Here is a 16,818-nt window from a genome sequence, read left to right as displayed (position 1 = left end):
GTCCACATTCAAATATTCAAAATCTTATAATTCAGAGCGGAAATCTCACGTCAAATTCCAAGACCGAACTCGGCCCGTTTTGTACAAAAATAGATCAGCTACGACGATGTACTACCGTTGAACAGTGCCAAACATGGACACTGCCACAGATCTGACCTTTCATTCGACACTGTTAAAAGGCTAGGACCTCAGTTTACCCCACAGATCATTAATTTCCGGTTCATCACGCAAGCACACCTCTCCTTTTTGGCACTGCCGAGATCCAGCACAGGTTAACCGGATCCAGTCTACCACAACATGTCACCAGGAACACCTCTCCTTTATTCCGGATGTCGATGGAACCAACGATGAGAAGAAAAAGGAACATACGCGTGCATGCCTGGAATCAATCAGGATAGATACATACAGATTCCTGGAACTGCACCCAGCTTATGAGTGTCCATCATCATATCATGTGTGCCACCAAAAACTGAGAAGATGGATCAAGGAGAAAAGCCCCTGAAATCATTACAGGCAGGAAGAGCGGGAAAAAAAGAGGATGCATGCAAATGCAGGTGCAGTAGCACCATGCAATGTCTGAGGCGTCAAAAGTTACATGGATCTTTGTCATTCGCTTTCAGACATGATTTTTCCATATCTACTTATCCAGGATTTCTGCCCACAAGTGGATCAAATGAACATATATGCTTATTCCATGGTTCCAGAATGCGAATTGAACTGCCCGAGCTACATGATGCTTATTTCAAAACTTCAAGAGTGCAAAAGTTACCACATAAAACTTTCCCGTGCTTGATTTACAAGAAAAGCCTGATAGGTATGAGCAGGCATTAGGTTTTCTGTACGTTGCTGCCTGGACTGCACTAGTGTTGGGAAGTAAGGAAATCGATGGTATCTTTAAGTCCGTGGATGAAGACATCCACCTCCTCCTTTGTGTTGTAGAAGTGAAGACTGGCACGGGCACTTGCGGTGATACCGAGGGTTCGATGCAAAATCTGTGCGCAATGATGCCCTGACCGAATTGCCACGCCATGCTGAAACAAAATAGTCAAGCATATATCAGTTCTGCATTGCTAGTGCTACCAGACATATTTCTCATGGCAGTATGCAAAATGCATCATAAAAGACAACAATTTGTCCACAATGTTCTATTATTCACAATTCTTTTGTGCAGTTCAACAACATAGTTGAAAAAAAAGATATTTTCATAACTATGCCGGGTGTTCACTTGCTATAATTTCTGGTTGTCATGCGATGTAAATATACCTAGCATTCTACCCTCATTTAGACTGCAGGTGAAACTAAGCAAAAAATCTTATTAAGAGTAGCTCCTAGATAGACCAGTAATACTAGAAAACACATAGTGGAGACTCACAAAATTCCCATGAAAATTTCTTTATGCAATCTAATAAAGAAGCACAGACCTAGCACACAAGGAGTACAACTATGGCTAAAAAACAGAACACACATTTGTATGTGAGGGCATGTACAATGCAAGATGCTTAGAAATGTGCTTATACAAGGTTTATCCTTAAGCATTAATGCTTATTTCTGTAGCAGAGGTGCCTATAAGCACCTGGTCTGTAGAAATAAGCTCTACTGCTTAATCAATAAGCGGTTTATTTTGTATAAGCACCTTGCATTGTACATGTCCTGATGCAGTGGTTGAAAATCAGCATACCTGAAGATCAAGAATTTCTGCAATATCTGTTGGATGAACATTCTCAACATTGAAAGAACATAAAGGAGCACGGTGATCACTTTGGGAAGGAGCTGGACCATAGACCCGAACCTTTGGAACGGAAAGAAGGCTCTCATAAAGATAAGCCCCCAACTCTTTCTGGATGGCACAAAATGAAAAGTGAGGCAATAACATAGGGATAAATTTGCAACTTTTTTGGAGAGTACAATATGCACAATCCTAAGAACGAACAAGAAGACTAACAATGTTTCAAGAAAATATTAAAGGGAGGTGATACAATGAAAGAATTAAAACTGACCTCATACTCATGGATCTTGTGCATGCCAAAGTTTGACAGATAATCTATTGCTGCTCCCAATGCAATAGCCTCTCCAATGGCAGGAGTTCCAGCCTCAAATCTTTTCAGTATACAGTATAGTTAGAGACTTAGATCCAACCAAAAAAAAAATCTCAAGTGCAATATCAGGTGTCCTTTTTCAGTTGCATTTGCAAAAAATGTGAAGCAGAGATGAACTTGTAAAACGCTTAAGAAGGCAGCTTTTTTGACGAAAATAATAATGGAACTGTAAAACAATTAAAACTACAACATATCTTTATCTTTAATTCTATAAACAAAACCAGTTGGTGGTGCTCAGTTTTCCCTAAGATTAAACCAACTAATATATCTACTACGAAGTCAAGATTAAGACCACCCACTTAATCTGTTCTGCAGAAACACCTCATTCTACTATTAATTTGCGGATACACTGAGTCGCACCTCAATTCAATAAAATAATTAGTACTGTAAACTTGTAGGACGACTTTTTAGTCGGTAGCAATACAGGGGTGTAAGGGTTCCTCATGTTATCTTGTGGTCTTTCCATAGCACGACATGCCGAGTGAGTTAAAGAGGAAAAGCAGTCGTCTAGAACTCCACTGGCAGAAAAGAGGGTCCTGCAGGAGGAGCAGGTACAGCGCAAGGCGGCTGTGTCCCTACAGGCTGCAGGAAGAGCAGGATCAGTGCTGGGAGACGTCTGAATGAAGCAGTGATCGTAGCTCGGAATGAGAGCAGGGCGGCGGCGTGCAAGAGCAGTGGCAGAGGCACAATATAGGTGATGGGCTGAAAGATTGTTACCAGGATCAAGTGAGGGGAAATAAACGAGATCGGTCGAGAAACCGACCAATAGAAGTTAACCTAAAAAACTGTCCATGATACCATGTACTTCTATCATTTGTGCTAATGTATTATTCTGCACCGTCTTTGTTCATAACATAATAACATATGATAGCATGAAATGACAGATTTGAATTAGCCTGGAAAGATCAAAAGAAGAAGTTGAAACTCGATTCCTCACCTAGAAGGTGGCTCAGCATATGTAGATTTGTCTTCAAACACATCTGCAATCATTTCACCACCACCTACAAGGAAAATACTATTTCAAAACTATTTACAACAATATGTTTATTTCAAGAGGAAACCTAGTCTTAGTCATGGCTGTGTTTCAACAAGAGGAGCTAACTACCTAATTTATCCTTTGATACAGAAAAGAAATTCCTTCTGCCTTACAGTATTTTACCTAAGAAAGGCTCCATAGATGACAAGATCTCGAATTTTCCATGCAAGAATCCGACGCCTGTAGGGCCACACATCTGAGAAGTTAAGCCCGTAACTTGTAAAGGTCAATAATTTTGCTGTTGGTGAAATGACTATAATTTGTTGCTAACAGAGAATTGATAACAAAAACCTTATGCGAGGATGCAACAAGAAAATCTGCACCAAGCTTCTGAACATCAACTGGCATATGGGGGACACTTTGACAAGCATCTACAAGAACTTTAGCTCCGACTCTGTTTGAACATGCTACAATCTCCTCAATAGGAAGCATTGAACCTGGAAGTAATTAAGGAATATGATATACTAGAATCCTTCTCAGTAACTGTTCTATCAAGACAGAAATAACAAGAAATGGAAATTAGAATGATGGGGACCAAATCAGCGAAGATTTCCCATAAATCTAGCGTTCTCGCATAACTCATAACCCATCGTGACCAAACAATGCAAATAAATGAACCAAGTCAGACACTCAGAATACCATGCCGACTTACAGTCATCCGGTACCAAAGAAACTATAAAGTATCTTATAGAAGTGTACGAAGCTACTTGAGTTATCATTCTGTCATTAATAAATATAGTCTGACATAACTAATTCTAATTTGTACTCCATAATGCTTTCACTCAACTAAACACACATTTGTGTCACATTTTGACTCAAACGTGCAGCCTTGCACTAGCAATAATATCCTTTCATCACAAAAGGCATCTCAGATAAATTTGCACATAATAAAATGTTTCCTCTGTCCCAAAATAGAAGGTGTACAAATTTAGTCAAAAGTCCAAACTTACTAAATCTAACAAAATATATCGAAATAAATATCAACATCTACAATATTGAATAAATACATGATGAAAATATATTTTATAGTACATCTATTGATAATGATTTGGCATTATTGATGTTCATGTTTTTATCTATATAAAGTTCATCAAACTTGGAAGACATTGACTTTTGACCAAATTATGTGCCTTATATTTTGGAACGGAGGGAGGACATGTTAGAGGAAATTTTATAGCTTCCACGAACCTTCACTAAATTACACAAAGAAGGAATACACCTACTTACCCAGTACATTTGAAACATGATGGACAACAACAATCTTTGTCTTGTTTGACAGAAGCCCTTTTAATTGCTCAATGTCTGGAACCTCTTCTTTAGTCAGCCCAACATACTTCAGAACAGCACCAGTCTTCTGGGAAACAAATTGCCAAGGAACAATCGCGCTATGATGCTCCGCAACTGTAAGAACAATCTGGTCGACAAAATAGCAGATAGATTGTTAGTAACAACTAATAAGTGCACAGATAGCTGCAGATTTTCACAAATCCTAACAGACACAAACATTTGGTGAATTTTTAACTGAGATAAAATTCAATATTTTCATATGAAAAATGGTAGATCTTGCAAATTAATAGGCTAGAAAAAGACGAGAAAAAAATAAGAGGATGCATAAATACTCGGAAAAGGGAGAAACAATGATTGGCAAGCAATAATCAGTATGATATGCATCAAAATAGGTGCATAAACAGAAGTTACAGCTGACAAGTAGCGCATGATGTATCATCAGGTGGGAAAGATAAGAGGTCTCACCTCATCTCCTTGCTTTAAGTTAGATAAGCCCCATGAATAGGCTACTAAATTGATAGCTTCTGTAGCATTACGAGTGAAAATAATCTCTCTACTATCAGCCGCATTCACGAAATTTGCAACCTTTATTCTTGCAGCCTCATATGCACCAGTAGCCTTCGCGCTGATGCCAATGATGAAACATGTCAGTAGGAGCAAAGCATATGGGCACATACACTGATACATACATAGCAAACATGCATATGAAAATGTGCACAAACGCTAAGAGCATACAGAAAATAAGATAATCTACTTGACAGTGCTAAAAGCTAGCAGCCACGAAATGGCATACTATGACGCAAATCACCACTGTTTCTTTTCTACCAGTAGCGCAATTGATCATCATATATCACAGGAAATAACACACAAAACAGACAAATCACTTTTAATCACAGCAAAAGATGTGCAAGGAAAAACATGAGAAGCTACTATTTTTTTTAAAAAAAATTGTGCTGTTAGAGTGTTCAGTCGTGATATCATCCATACTCCTAGCAGGGGAGTAAAAGAGCCGTCTCATGCATAGGTTACTGCCTCTAGGTAGCTAGAGCCTGATATTATATCAGGGTCACCCTTTGCTTCACTCGCAATTAGAGATGATATGCATGCTCATACAAAAAAAGAGATAGCGAATATGTATCCAAATTTGAGCTACTAGTACGATCTTTACACTCAACACCCAATTAAGATGCAAATGGAAAACATAAAAAATACCTGAGAGCATGAATGCCACGATGAACATTCGAATTATAAAATCGGTAATAGTCATCTAGGGCTTTCATTACATGAGAGGGTTTCTGCGATGTTGCACCATTGTCGAAGTAAACTAATTTGTTACCATCGAATTCCTGCAAGTTCCAATGATCATAAATGAATTAACAGCCAACTCACTCGAATGCCAAAATCTCATATACAACAAACTGCATGGCCAAGTAAGGTTCACCATATAGTAATCACAGCATGTGAACCAAAAAAATTAATCTTGCGGTTACTCAATCAGAATTCAATACAACAACTATTTCACAAAGCGTTCTACAAATGCAAACAGTTGAAAGAGATGTTGCACATGCTGGTGCGAATCAAATGAGTTGAGTGAAATTTGAATCAGCTTAGAAGTTGCATCAATCCGATAATAATCAACATATCCACACCGATAACTGCACCAGAGATAGTGATACTCTAAAAAGCTGCATCTGTCTTACCAACAAATAACGCCATTTGTAGGCCCAAGGGAAGCAAAACTACATAAATGATGTAACCAGGACTAACTAAATTCACTACTACAGTAACAAATGGTCAACGCGAAGCTCTGATGTGATAGCTCAGGAATAACCAACAACACCCACAAGACTGCTATAGATGTCCATGGAGCATTGACTGATCAAGCAACTAGCAGACCAAATACAGATAGTACACCCTCACACAATCAGAACTAGAAGCGCGACAATCAAGAACGATCCGGAAATTTGTAGGGAACAATCAAAACTAGATGAGCGCCTATAACACTCGTTCCGTCAATAAAACTCAAAATTTGGCCTCCAAACTCTCCGAGCCGGACCAAACCACGACATGGCAGGGACATAGGCAGGGGATACCTGGTCGAGGATGGGGAAGTCTACGCGGGTGAGGTCCCCGAGCGAGGAGGCCGGCTCAGCCTCCCGCGACGGCGCCGCAACGGCCGCCGCCGACGCACCGCGACCCCGCCGCGGAGAAAACGTGACCGCACCGCCGCCGCTGGTAGTTCCGGGGCAGACGCGGTTCCTCAGGGAGGAGGGGAAGTATCGGAGCGACGCCACCCCCGCCGCCGCCGCGGTCGCCATGCGCGCCGTCTCTCTCCCTTTGTGGGTTAAGATAAGCTTCGCGGAGTGCGTGTGCTACTGCCACGTGGGGTCCACTGGTCAGCGTCGAAGTTGGTTTAAAGCGGTCAGTGTTCTGGACCCGCTCGGCGGTCTCGCACGAACACGAGTAACCCCGCCGGGGCGGAGCTAGACTTATTCAAGGGTATGCAATGAATACCCAATATTTTTTGCGAAATAAAATCAGTTTCTAAGCTCATATACACATATACGTATGTATTGGTAGCGTTTTTATATGTAGAGCGCGTCAAAACTCGAAACGCACAGACCCCACGATACCGCCCACTTTCACTTCTCCGTACATGGGCCTAAGTCCACTCTGGGCTGGTCTGTTGCTTGCACACTCCAGATATCTTCTCGTTTTTTAACAAGCGCTGTCTCTTCCTAAATCCTAATAGCTCCTCACTCAATCCCGACATGAAGCGACTGTGTATATCGTCAAATTGTATCATAGTATTCAATGGGAATATGCATATGCATATGTATGTTGTCGATTTGTAGGTGGGAAAATGAAGAGATAAATCCTAATTTTCTCCTCGTTTTTGTAATGTGACAAAATTACTGGAGACAACATCAGATGCTATTGTAGAATTTCATATCTTATGGTGTTATTGTATTGCAAAAAAACTATAAGATCTTCGCATACCCAATATGAAAATCCTAGCTCCGCCACTGAACCCCGGTATGGCGACGCGGCGCGCCCGCGAACAGCAACCGCCATCATCGCCGCCGTCGCTGGCTCCTGGCGTTCGATGACCGCAGCTACGGCGAGGAGGTGCTCCAGGTGAGTAGCTAGCGTGAATGTGTGATAGGAAGACTGGAAGAGTAGAAGCCGCTTACTCTCTTAGCAACAGTGGCTGTGCATGGGCAGCAGCACGGCACCTGTTTGATCGAATGCGCGGCTGAGCAGCACTTCTATTTGTTGCTGTGTTGTTGGATCAAACTGCTTAGCGTCTAATCCATGCGTTTGAACAAATGGTTGTCTCATTCACATGTGTGTCTTTTTTGCTGAAACAGGGGCCTCTGTTAAATTGATAGAACAAAATATCCATACGGCTGAAAATACAAAGGTGTAAAGACATTCATGTTTCTAAATGCTGGATTTGTTGATTTGCAAAGCATGAAGTCATAAGTCATAATGCAAGGTTCATTCTGTTGTTCTGCAGCAAGGGAAGGATCTGTATGTGAGAAGGGGCAAGGTGGATCCAACCATTATTATTTTTGGAATAACATGGCACAGTATCCAAACTGGAAATACAAAGGCACTGATTCGATTTACTTCCCCACAAGTTAAAGGGTAATGTTTTCGTTAAACCATGTTTTACTTATACCCTCAAACCAGTTATAGATTTACCTTGAAGATTCCATGAAACTCTGTTTCACAAAGATGTGACCCTAACTCAGATGATACTTATCATTTTGTATAAGTGATGTTACAAGAATTCGAATATATCCACTATACAGTCTAGTGTTTTGCATATTTGCATCATAGAGATTTGACTATTAGATTAAAGAGCTGTTCCGGTGCAGAGAAGAAGGGGCTGTGGTCTGTATCTATGACCAAAACCTCGCTGGGTGGCCACTTCTTGATCATGGAATCTTGCTGCTGAGGGTCCAGCATGTGGTCACGCTCCGTCTTTATGAAAACCCGTTTTACTCGATTCAATCTCTCGTCATCTCCTTCGAAGCTTGCAGTACCAATAGCACTCACAGGCCATGGTCGCATCAGCATTGAAGTCAGTATTGAGTCCTGAACAAGATAAATACATGTATGTGTAAGAAAAACCCGCATCGTTATTTGCCTCTTAAATGGATTATGACTCATAGTTGTTCAGGAATCAGGAATGATAGCAATATATTTTCATGGAATATCGAAATTTATGGCAACAGAATCTGTACAACTTAATGAAGTTGTGGATGTGATGAGCACATTGGCTCATGCAGTATAGTACCTCTTCAGGGCTTTGTTGGGATAGCCGATCACGTTGGAATTCTAATCTCAAAGCAACAGTCGTTGGAGGATCATCTGCTCCTGCACCGAATGTCGACTTAATCTCATTATCAGGCAAACTTGGTAAGCCCTGTTACACAATAATATGCAGAAGCTGTCATTAGCCACACTTAGTAAATCTATAGCCATCAAACGAAGTGACAGAGATCTGCAAAAGATGTGTAGTAGAGCTTTAAAAAAAAAAAAAAAAACAGGTACATTTTGTGCCCCTCAACTATTGACCAAGTTTAGTTTTAGTCACAGGACTCTAAAACATGACAAGCTTGATCCTTAAATTTTACCAGTTGATTTGATCCCTTGCCCACTCAAAATGATTTCACCAATGATGTGCCATTGATTTGGCACATGTGCCACTTAAGTCAACTCTAAAAAGGCGAATATCATATTTCAAAAGTAATATAAAAAGAGAATTGTGACCGATTGAGAAAATTAAGCGCGGCTTCCTTTGGATGAAGCCTGGAGCGGTACCGGGATCGCGACCGCACTCACTGGTCAACTGGAGCACAGTATGCAGACCTAAGGAGCCGGGCGGCCTTGGCGTTTTCGACATTGAGAAGTTTGGACGGGCTTTGCGGCTTCGCTGGCCTTGGATGCTTGGGCCGACCAGGCCAGACCTTGGCAAGGAATGGTACTTCCTTGCGATGCCACAGATATGGAGCTGTTCAGGGCCTCAACGGATATCACTATAGGGGACGGCGCCAAGTGCCTGTTTTGGCACGACCGGTGGATGCCCGGAGGCGCTCTCAAGCTGCAGTTCCTAGAGCTTTTCGCCATCGCATCGCGGAAGTCTCGAACAGTTCAGAAGAAGTTTCAGGATAGGAACTGGTTGAACTCCCTATTTCGCCTTTCCACTGCGACAGAGCTCGCCAATTGGTCAAGCTTTGGGCAGCCCTTTGGGAGGTGGTGCTGCAGCCACGTGCGGATGCGATCTCTTGGCGTTGGACCGTATCGGGAGTCTACTCTACGGCTTCGGCTTATCGCTGTCAGTTCGCCGGGCCTGTCCTCCATTCAGGACGGCCAAGGTGTGGAACGCGCATGCGGAGCCAAAGTTCCATTTTTTGCTTGGCTGGCGCTCCACGGGAAGATCTTGATGGCAAACAATCTGGCAATTCGGGGGTGGCCACATGACCCCGTTTATGCGGGATACACCCGGAGACGGTGCAACATCTACTCTTGGACTGCAGCTTCGCCAAGTCAGTTCGCGACAAGATTTTTGGGTGGAATGGCACCATCGAGGTTCCACCGCCTATGCTTGGGCATGGATTAAATTCGTGGTGGGACGGCATGGTCACAACGCTTCAAAGCGGGAAACGAAGGGAGGCTAATGGTGCCTTCATCTACACCATTTGGGGCATCTGGAAATAGCGGAATAGAAGGATTTTCCGCAACGAGTTGTTGATGCCAGACATTGTGGCTCACATTATTTGGGAGGATATAGCGCAGAGGGCTTTCGCTCACTCTCAGGATCCTGGAGACCTAGCGGTTGCTTTTTAGGTTTCAGGCTGTAGACCTTAGGCTTGTTGCCCTGTCTCCGTTGCGGGCTTTGGAAGCTGCTCTTTGCTCTTGCAAAGTCTCTCTATAATTAAACTTTCTATTCTATATAATCGGATGGCGGGATCGACTGCTTTAAAACTAAAAAAAAAGATTCCAGGGAACTCCATTTTTATTATATTTTCCAATAATTTTCTTCAACATTCCGTTTTTTCTAGAAAGTCCTCTTTGAAACTTGAGGGCTAAGTTTCTCTGGGTTTAGAGTTTAGGGACCAAAACAAAATTCAGCCATAGTTGAGGGACTCAAACTAGACTTTTTCTAATTCTTTTTGTAATACCAATACGGAAAAAAATCCAGTAAATTTTCCAAATCTTTTCAACCATGTAATTGACTACATGGGAACAAGCCGGCATTCTTATGAAATATTCAAGTGCTTGACTTTGTCAGCACTTGATAGGTGGCATATGCTCGGAAATTCGTTTCGACTCTCGGGTCTAGATGCTCCTGTTTTCTAGGCCAATCACGTACAGCCATATTCTGACTTGTCAGTGTATTCTGCCATGTACAACCTTTTGTATCTTTTGTTTTGAAGAGAGCAGGGGTCCATTTAGTCAGACATATTCAATGCGGAGCGTCATTGTTGGGCAATAGTACATGATGGTACAAGGGAGGAATCTTTCCTGTACCGATGCATGATGCATCATATCCGTCTCCATTGCCCACACAATTATTTCTACGCATCCTGCCCAAATTCAGCGGAGATTGACTTGGCGATGTTAGGGCATCTCCAACCGGGCGACCCAAACGGACGCGCTGGGCAGTTTGTTTTGGGCCGTTTGGGTTGCCGCCCGGACACGCGGACAGCGCCCCGCGTCCGCGTGTCCGTTTGGGTCGCGCGCTGCGCCCAACGCGCGGACGCATCGCAAATTGGAGAAACACGAAAACAAAATGAAAATGGCAAATTTAAACGATATTTGATTAAACATATGCCCTATTTTGGGCAAATTTAGTACATAGCCCTATTTTGGGCAAATAAAACTAACAAAAGAAGCCCCTATATGGGCTTTTAAATTTAAACTAAAATATAAACAGAAAATAAAAAACCCTCTAGGGTTTGGTCGGCGGCGCGGTGGCCGCCGGTGCGCCGCCTAGCCCTCGTGGGCGTCGTCGGCGACGTCGTCGAGGTCCCCGGCGGCGAGGCACTCGTTGTGGCTCGACCGCGCCGGGGACTCCGGCCAGTGGAGACCACAGGGCCTCCTCCCACGGCGAGTGGGGGTCCCCGGCCTCCGGCGCCGCCTCCTCCGCCGGCGCGGCACCTCTCCCTCTGGCGGCGGCTGCTTGCTCGTCGGCGCGGCGCACTGGCCTCCTCCCGCCGCGCCGCCTCCTCCTCCTCCTCCCGTCGCGCGCCCGGAGGGCCCAGGCGTAGATCTCCCGCCCTCCGCGTCCTCCACCTCCCGACGCGCCGCCTCCTCCATTTCGGAGGTGCGAATGGCCGCATGGAGTTGCGGCCATTTCGCCTCCTCCTCCGCCTCCGATGTGGAGGCCGCCTCGGTTTCCGCACGATGGTCGCAGCGCCGGCGGACGACGCCGGCTGCTGCTCGCCTCGTCGTCGTTGGCTCCGGCGAAACCCGCTCGGGGCCATGGCGGCGGTTTCGGCTGCGGGAGTGGAGTGGGGATCGGAGTGGAGGGCCGATCCCCTCCGGTCCCCATTTAATAGACTCCCCGGTCACCGACGGGTGGGCCCAAGGGAGACGAGGCGACCGCGCGCGGACGCGAGCGGACGGCGCGTGCCATCGCGGCCACGCAAACCTAGCCCGGTTTGGGCCGGGTTTGCGTCGTTCACGCCGCGCCCGGCCGTCCGCTTTGCGTACGTCCCCGCGTTGGGCCGGATTTTGTCCGTTTCGACCCATCCGACGCGCGGCGCGGATGGGTCGCCCGCTTGGAGATGCCCTTACCTACTTGTCTCGGTGGCAACCGGACAAAGTTGAAGCGGTGCGGTTGCCGGTGAGCGTTCGCCGCAGCTTGCCCTCCAGCGTGTTGCGTGCCGTCGTGGGAGTTCTCATGCACCCGCAGGAGAGTGTGCGGCTGGGTTTTCGCTGGGAGGAGACACAGGACGACGTCGCGAGTGACATGAAGTCGTATACCTCCGCACCCGAACGTCACATGATGAAGTTGTGTCGGCTCGTCCTCGAGGCTAAACTCGCGACATGCTGCCCGGCTCCCATCCGCCAAGAAACACATGCATAATGGGAGTTGCACGGAGGTGACGACCAGAGCAAGGGCGACATCGACGGGCTCGCAAGACCAGGTCAGCGTCGCCTGAGGCCACGGCTGATTCATGTCATCACGGCGACGTATACTGGCAAGACTTGGTTCAGTCCCATGGTAGTCGGAGACTCGATGTCAATGACGGAGGCCATGGCCGGCTCGAGCGTGGCCAGCTCCCCGTAGAGATCACCGATGCGGTCTTGCGGCCCTCCTCAAGCTAAAGTTGTGTTTTCCTTTTTTTTCTGTAACTATCAGTTTGCTGCGACGCGTGAAGTCACACTAACGGCCAGCAAAACCTTCCGTGACAGCCCACGTTCTGTATAGGGGTCCACCGCATTAAATTCACATGTACTTTACAGTGTATACTGCTTTTCCGGTCACATCTGCTGACAACGAAAATGACTGGTCACACATCCCAAGTCTAGGATTCACGGTCCAGATACCAGGAGCAAATGAGCTCGGGTGCCAAAACGCTGCTCCCGCATATGCTTGAGGACAAAAGAAAGAGAAGTCTGGAAACATTACATCTTTCTTATCTTCATCAGTCTGAAGTCCAAATGGCAGCATAGCAGCTGCCACAAAAATTGCTTGCTTGACCCTGTCAACGAATTCATGCATTGCATGAATCACGCTCAGGCCTCCGATGCCATGTCCCATCAGAATAACCTGAAATTCGATTGAAGTGAGTTTTGCACGGTAAACCAAATTGCCCACAATTCTTCGACATTTTGGACATTTTGCGCGATGAGTAGTTTCTAAATGAGTGCACGGAAATACCTTCTCACCCTCCGGCAAGGTGGAGATGAGGTCCAGGAGTGGCTTGTCATACTGCTCGAATGTCCGAACTGTGTTGGGGTCCGTAGGGTCGACGCCACCTCCGGCAAGGTCTATGCAGGTCACCCTGTAGCCAGAACCCTCAAGGAGCCACCGGAGCTTGAACCAGCACCACCCTCCATGCCCTTCCCCATGAACAAGCACAAAGTGATCCTTTGCCATGCCCATTCAGTTTCTTCCCATTGAGTACATCACCATCTCTATACCAATTGCCAGGGGAACTGTATCTGCATGGCCAGTTCCAAATGTCAAAACCAGGCAGGTCGTCCAGTGAATTCTATTTTAAATGGATGCCATGGAAGGTGGAGCTCTCTTACATATCTTGCATGTAAAGTGGCAAGATATAGCGTGTGGACCAGCTGGTTTGTCTCCTCCCTGCATTATGTTTGGCGTTTGGCCCTGATGGACGTGCTAACTTATCGGTGGATGTCTTGCTCTGTTAACTGCTGGTTGCCTCATTTCGACAAGAAGATCAAATGCAGTATATATTATGTTTATATGTATCAACATGCTATATTCATGTGTTGTACATCTGAACTTAACTCAATTGTCATGTAACATTCGCACAGTGAAGACTGGCGAATACAAGGGCAGGAGCAGCTAGCCGTCGCCCAGCGAGCATGCACGGTGTGTACAAATGGTCACAGCGACTTGAGGATGAGCTGAAAGAGCTGCTCTGGTGCGGAGAAGAAGGGGCTGTGGTCGGTGTCCATGGCCACCACCTCACTCGGCGGCCAACGGCGGATCATTCCCTCCTGCTGCTCTAGCTTCACCATGGTATCCTTCGCCGTTGTTATGTACACGCGCCGCACCTCATCGATTGTGCTCCTGTGGCCATTCCCGAACCTGGCTGCGCTCAGAGCTGCCGGCCATGGACGAAGCAGGATGGAGGCAAGCGCACAGTCCTGAATAAACATTACAATTACAGTGCTGCAACTAGGACACATAATACACCAGTAGATGATTGAGCGCTGCAATTTCATTAATTAACCTCTTGGGGGCTTTGCTCGTACAGGATCCTCCGCTGGAACTCCTCCCGCAGGCCCACACTCGTTGGCGGGTGATCCAGCCCCAGGCCAAATGAGAGGTCAAACACGTCCCCAAGCTCGGATAAATCAGGTATGCCCTGTTAATTAAGTTTCAGCTGAGAATCTTAAAATAATAAGTAGTGCAAGCTGCTACCGTGATCAGACATAGGAGAGCTTAATAATTGAACTAATGAGAGGTAAAAGAGAAGGAGAGATTAAATCACATCTTTAATGTCTTGTTCCGTTTCGAAGCCAAACGGAAGCATGGCTGCTGCTATGAAGATTGCCTGCTTGATTCTGTTGCTGAATAGATGCATTGCATGGGTCACGCTTAGCCCTCCTGCGCTGTGCCCAACCAAAATCACCTGAGGAAATATGTTAATATTAGTTCTGTTACCGTGCTGCCAATCAGTAGCGCAAGATTTAATTATATTATCGTGAGTATTTTTTTAATCCTAGGTTTCTTGATAAACTATCAAAGAGCTACACTTTTAATGTTCCTTTTTTGCAAAATTAAACCTTTTCCTTCTCATGAGCTTGGAAAACTACACAGTTTCTCTATCTGTCAAGCGGCATTGCTACAAAGTTGCGCTAGCCCATTGCGTGTCTGACCAGTCTGTTGGAAGTCGTAGAAAGTGATTTACTGAAATAGAGACACAGATAAGTGTGGTCATGAAACATCTACCTCCAAATGTAGGTCTTTTGTGGTTCTGAAAAAAAGGAGTTCAAATAACTGGAGCATAAACGAGTACTGCAGTAAACAAAAACAAAAAACTGCATCTATGCATGCATCCAGTTGCAGTGTTGCACACCATATGTGGGTGAGTGCGTCCTCACCTTCTCGCCGTCCGGCAGCGCGGCCAGTAGGTCGACGAGGGGCGCGGTGTACTCGTCAAACGACCGGACGGTGCCAGGGTCGACGCGGCTGCCGGCTGCCCCTGCAAGGTCGACGCAGGAGACGCGGTGGCCGTGGCCCCGGAGCAAAGGGAGAAGCCTGAACCAGCACCAGGCACCGTGGCCGGCGCCGTGCACAAGGACGAAGTGCTCCTTGATCTCGGTAGCATCGCCGCCGGCTGCCATCTCGATCGTCAATAATATACGCTTACTTGTGCACTCTAGTTTGTGCGTATGTAATTTGCTTGTACGTCGTTGCCTGCTCTTTATATATAGATCAGAGCGGGAGGATTTTTTTTCCTATTGGTTTTTGTTTCCAGAAGCACTTGGCTAGCTAGTGCAAATGTGGTCGTGGTCGGGGGTCTAAACGCAGGAAATCGCGTTATTGTACTAGACTACTGCCTCTCGTGCGTTTACTGGGTCACACCCCGGCCTGTGACGTTCAGTTCATATCTTCACACGATGATACTACATCCTGATGTACTATATAACAACTAAAAGAATGTAGGTGTCGGGAATCAGAAGCAATATGTTGTCAGGAAATCACGTTAGTTAGGCTATGCAACTGGTTGACTAGGACGGGAAGTACGGTGATCTTGTCTGCTTTAATTTTCAACCGACCACCAGAATCTCCCAGTATCAAGGAATGTTTGTTCTTTTTTTGCAGAGACCACAAAGTTTTGGTCCAAAACGTGACAAGACTTTCAAACTGCTGGTCAACATCGTCTCATACTTTTCTAGAATAATTAGTGTCAACTATTTCCATTACTAGATTCTTTTCTGATTTTTTTGAAAAGTTTCAAAAAATGGTTGAAGCTAAGCAAAAACTTATCAACGTTTAAACGACTAGTAAAAAATGTCTCTAAATTTTCCAGATTAATTAGTACCAGTTGTTTCAGTTTAGAAAATTTTCAGGTTTTTCTCTTAAAGATGGAACATTTGGCTGAATGTTACAAAAGGTGGACCAAACTCAAACTTTTTTTTTGACCTGGACCAAACTCAAACTTGTAGAAGGATGTTATAGATTATCTCCTTCGAGTCTCTAGTGCTTCTTGAGACAACTTCTTTCTACATAATGTGCTGCTGAAAATTTGGCTGAATGTAGTAACAAAAAGCTAACCTCGCGTTCCTCAATAACCATTTTTTTTGGTCCTTTGGCTCTCCCCCTTCTATTTTTTTTTCGAAATGAGGGAAATATTGCCCTAGCTTCTGCATCCAAGGGATGCACACGGTTTTTTTATTAGATTATTCACAACACCTACAAGAGCAATACAAAAGATCAAACTCGAAGCCATCTCGCTAAACCTACAGAGGGATGAAGGGGGTGACAATTCACCAACTCATATCATCCAAAAACCAAATATCTTCCCAAGACGCCCAATAGCGGATGAGAATCACATCCAGTTAAGCAGACTCTCCCCCTTCCGTGTTCATCGAGATGAGAGACATAGAGAGTACTATATTGTATTGTACACCTTTGTTTTATTAAGTAGTACTAGCTCATTGTTTATACTCTGA

At 45.1% G+C, this 16,818-nt stretch overlaps 3 protein-coding genes and 1 long non-coding RNA gene across 4 annotated transcripts; 1 reads left to right on the top strand and 3 right to left on the bottom strand.

The window, feature by feature from the left end:
- Positions 1-520: 520 nt before the first annotated feature.
- Positions 521-6,795, bottom strand: LOC127294397 (cysteine desulfurase 1, chloroplastic). Its single transcript, XM_051324199.2, has 10 exons — positions 6,513-6,795; positions 5,632-5,765; positions 4,885-5,044; positions 4,360-4,546; positions 3,424-3,569; positions 3,256-3,328; positions 3,034-3,097; positions 1,998-2,097; positions 1,679-1,837; positions 521-1,031 (listed from the first exon to the last, which is right to left on the bottom strand). Exons 1-10 carry the CDS (start codon positions 6,735-6,737, stop codon positions 861-863), a joined length of 1,419 nt encoding a protein of 472 aa, XP_051180159.1. The 5' UTR covers positions 6,738-6,795; the 3' UTR covers positions 521-860.
- A 635-nt stretch (positions 6,796-7,430) lies between these two features.
- On the top strand, positions 7,431-8,719 carry LOC127294396 (uncharacterized). The gene is made up of 4 exons (XR_007846599.1): positions 7,431-7,557; positions 7,791-7,843; positions 7,940-8,070; positions 8,304-8,719. It is a non-coding gene; the product is annotated as an uncharacterized lncRNA (long non-coding RNA).
- On the bottom strand, positions 8,164-13,835 carry LOC127294395 (methylesterase 17). Its single transcript, XM_051324198.2, has 5 exons — positions 13,696-13,835; positions 13,322-13,605; positions 13,070-13,210; positions 8,726-8,854; positions 8,164-8,523 (listed from the first exon to the last, which is right to left on the bottom strand). Exons 2-5 carry the CDS (start codon positions 13,544-13,546, stop codon positions 8,260-8,262), a joined length of 759 nt encoding a protein of 252 aa, XP_051180158.1. The 5' UTR covers positions 13,547-13,605; positions 13,696-13,835; the 3' UTR covers positions 8,164-8,259.
- Position 13,836: 1 nt separating this feature from the next.
- LOC127294394 (methylesterase 17) lies at positions 13,837-15,610 on the bottom strand. Its single transcript, XM_051324196.2, has 4 exons — positions 15,244-15,610; positions 14,631-14,771; positions 14,370-14,504; positions 13,837-14,283 (listed from the first exon to the last, which is right to left on the bottom strand). Exons 1-4 carry the CDS (start codon positions 15,484-15,486, stop codon positions 14,020-14,022), a joined length of 783 nt encoding a protein of 260 aa, XP_051180156.1. The 5' UTR covers positions 15,487-15,610; the 3' UTR covers positions 13,837-14,019.
- Positions 15,611-16,818: the final 1,208 nt, after the last annotated feature.

The sequence above is a fragment of the Lolium perenne genome, chromosome 4 (assembly GCF_019359855.2).
Source record: "Lolium perenne isolate Kyuss_39 chromosome 4, Kyuss_2.0, whole genome shotgun sequence".
NCBI classification, from domain to species: Eukaryota; Viridiplantae; Streptophyta; class Magnoliopsida; order Poales; family Poaceae; genus Lolium; species Lolium perenne.
Note: the sequence above shows the minus strand (reverse complement) of the source record. Positions and strands in the feature narration are given on the sequence as shown.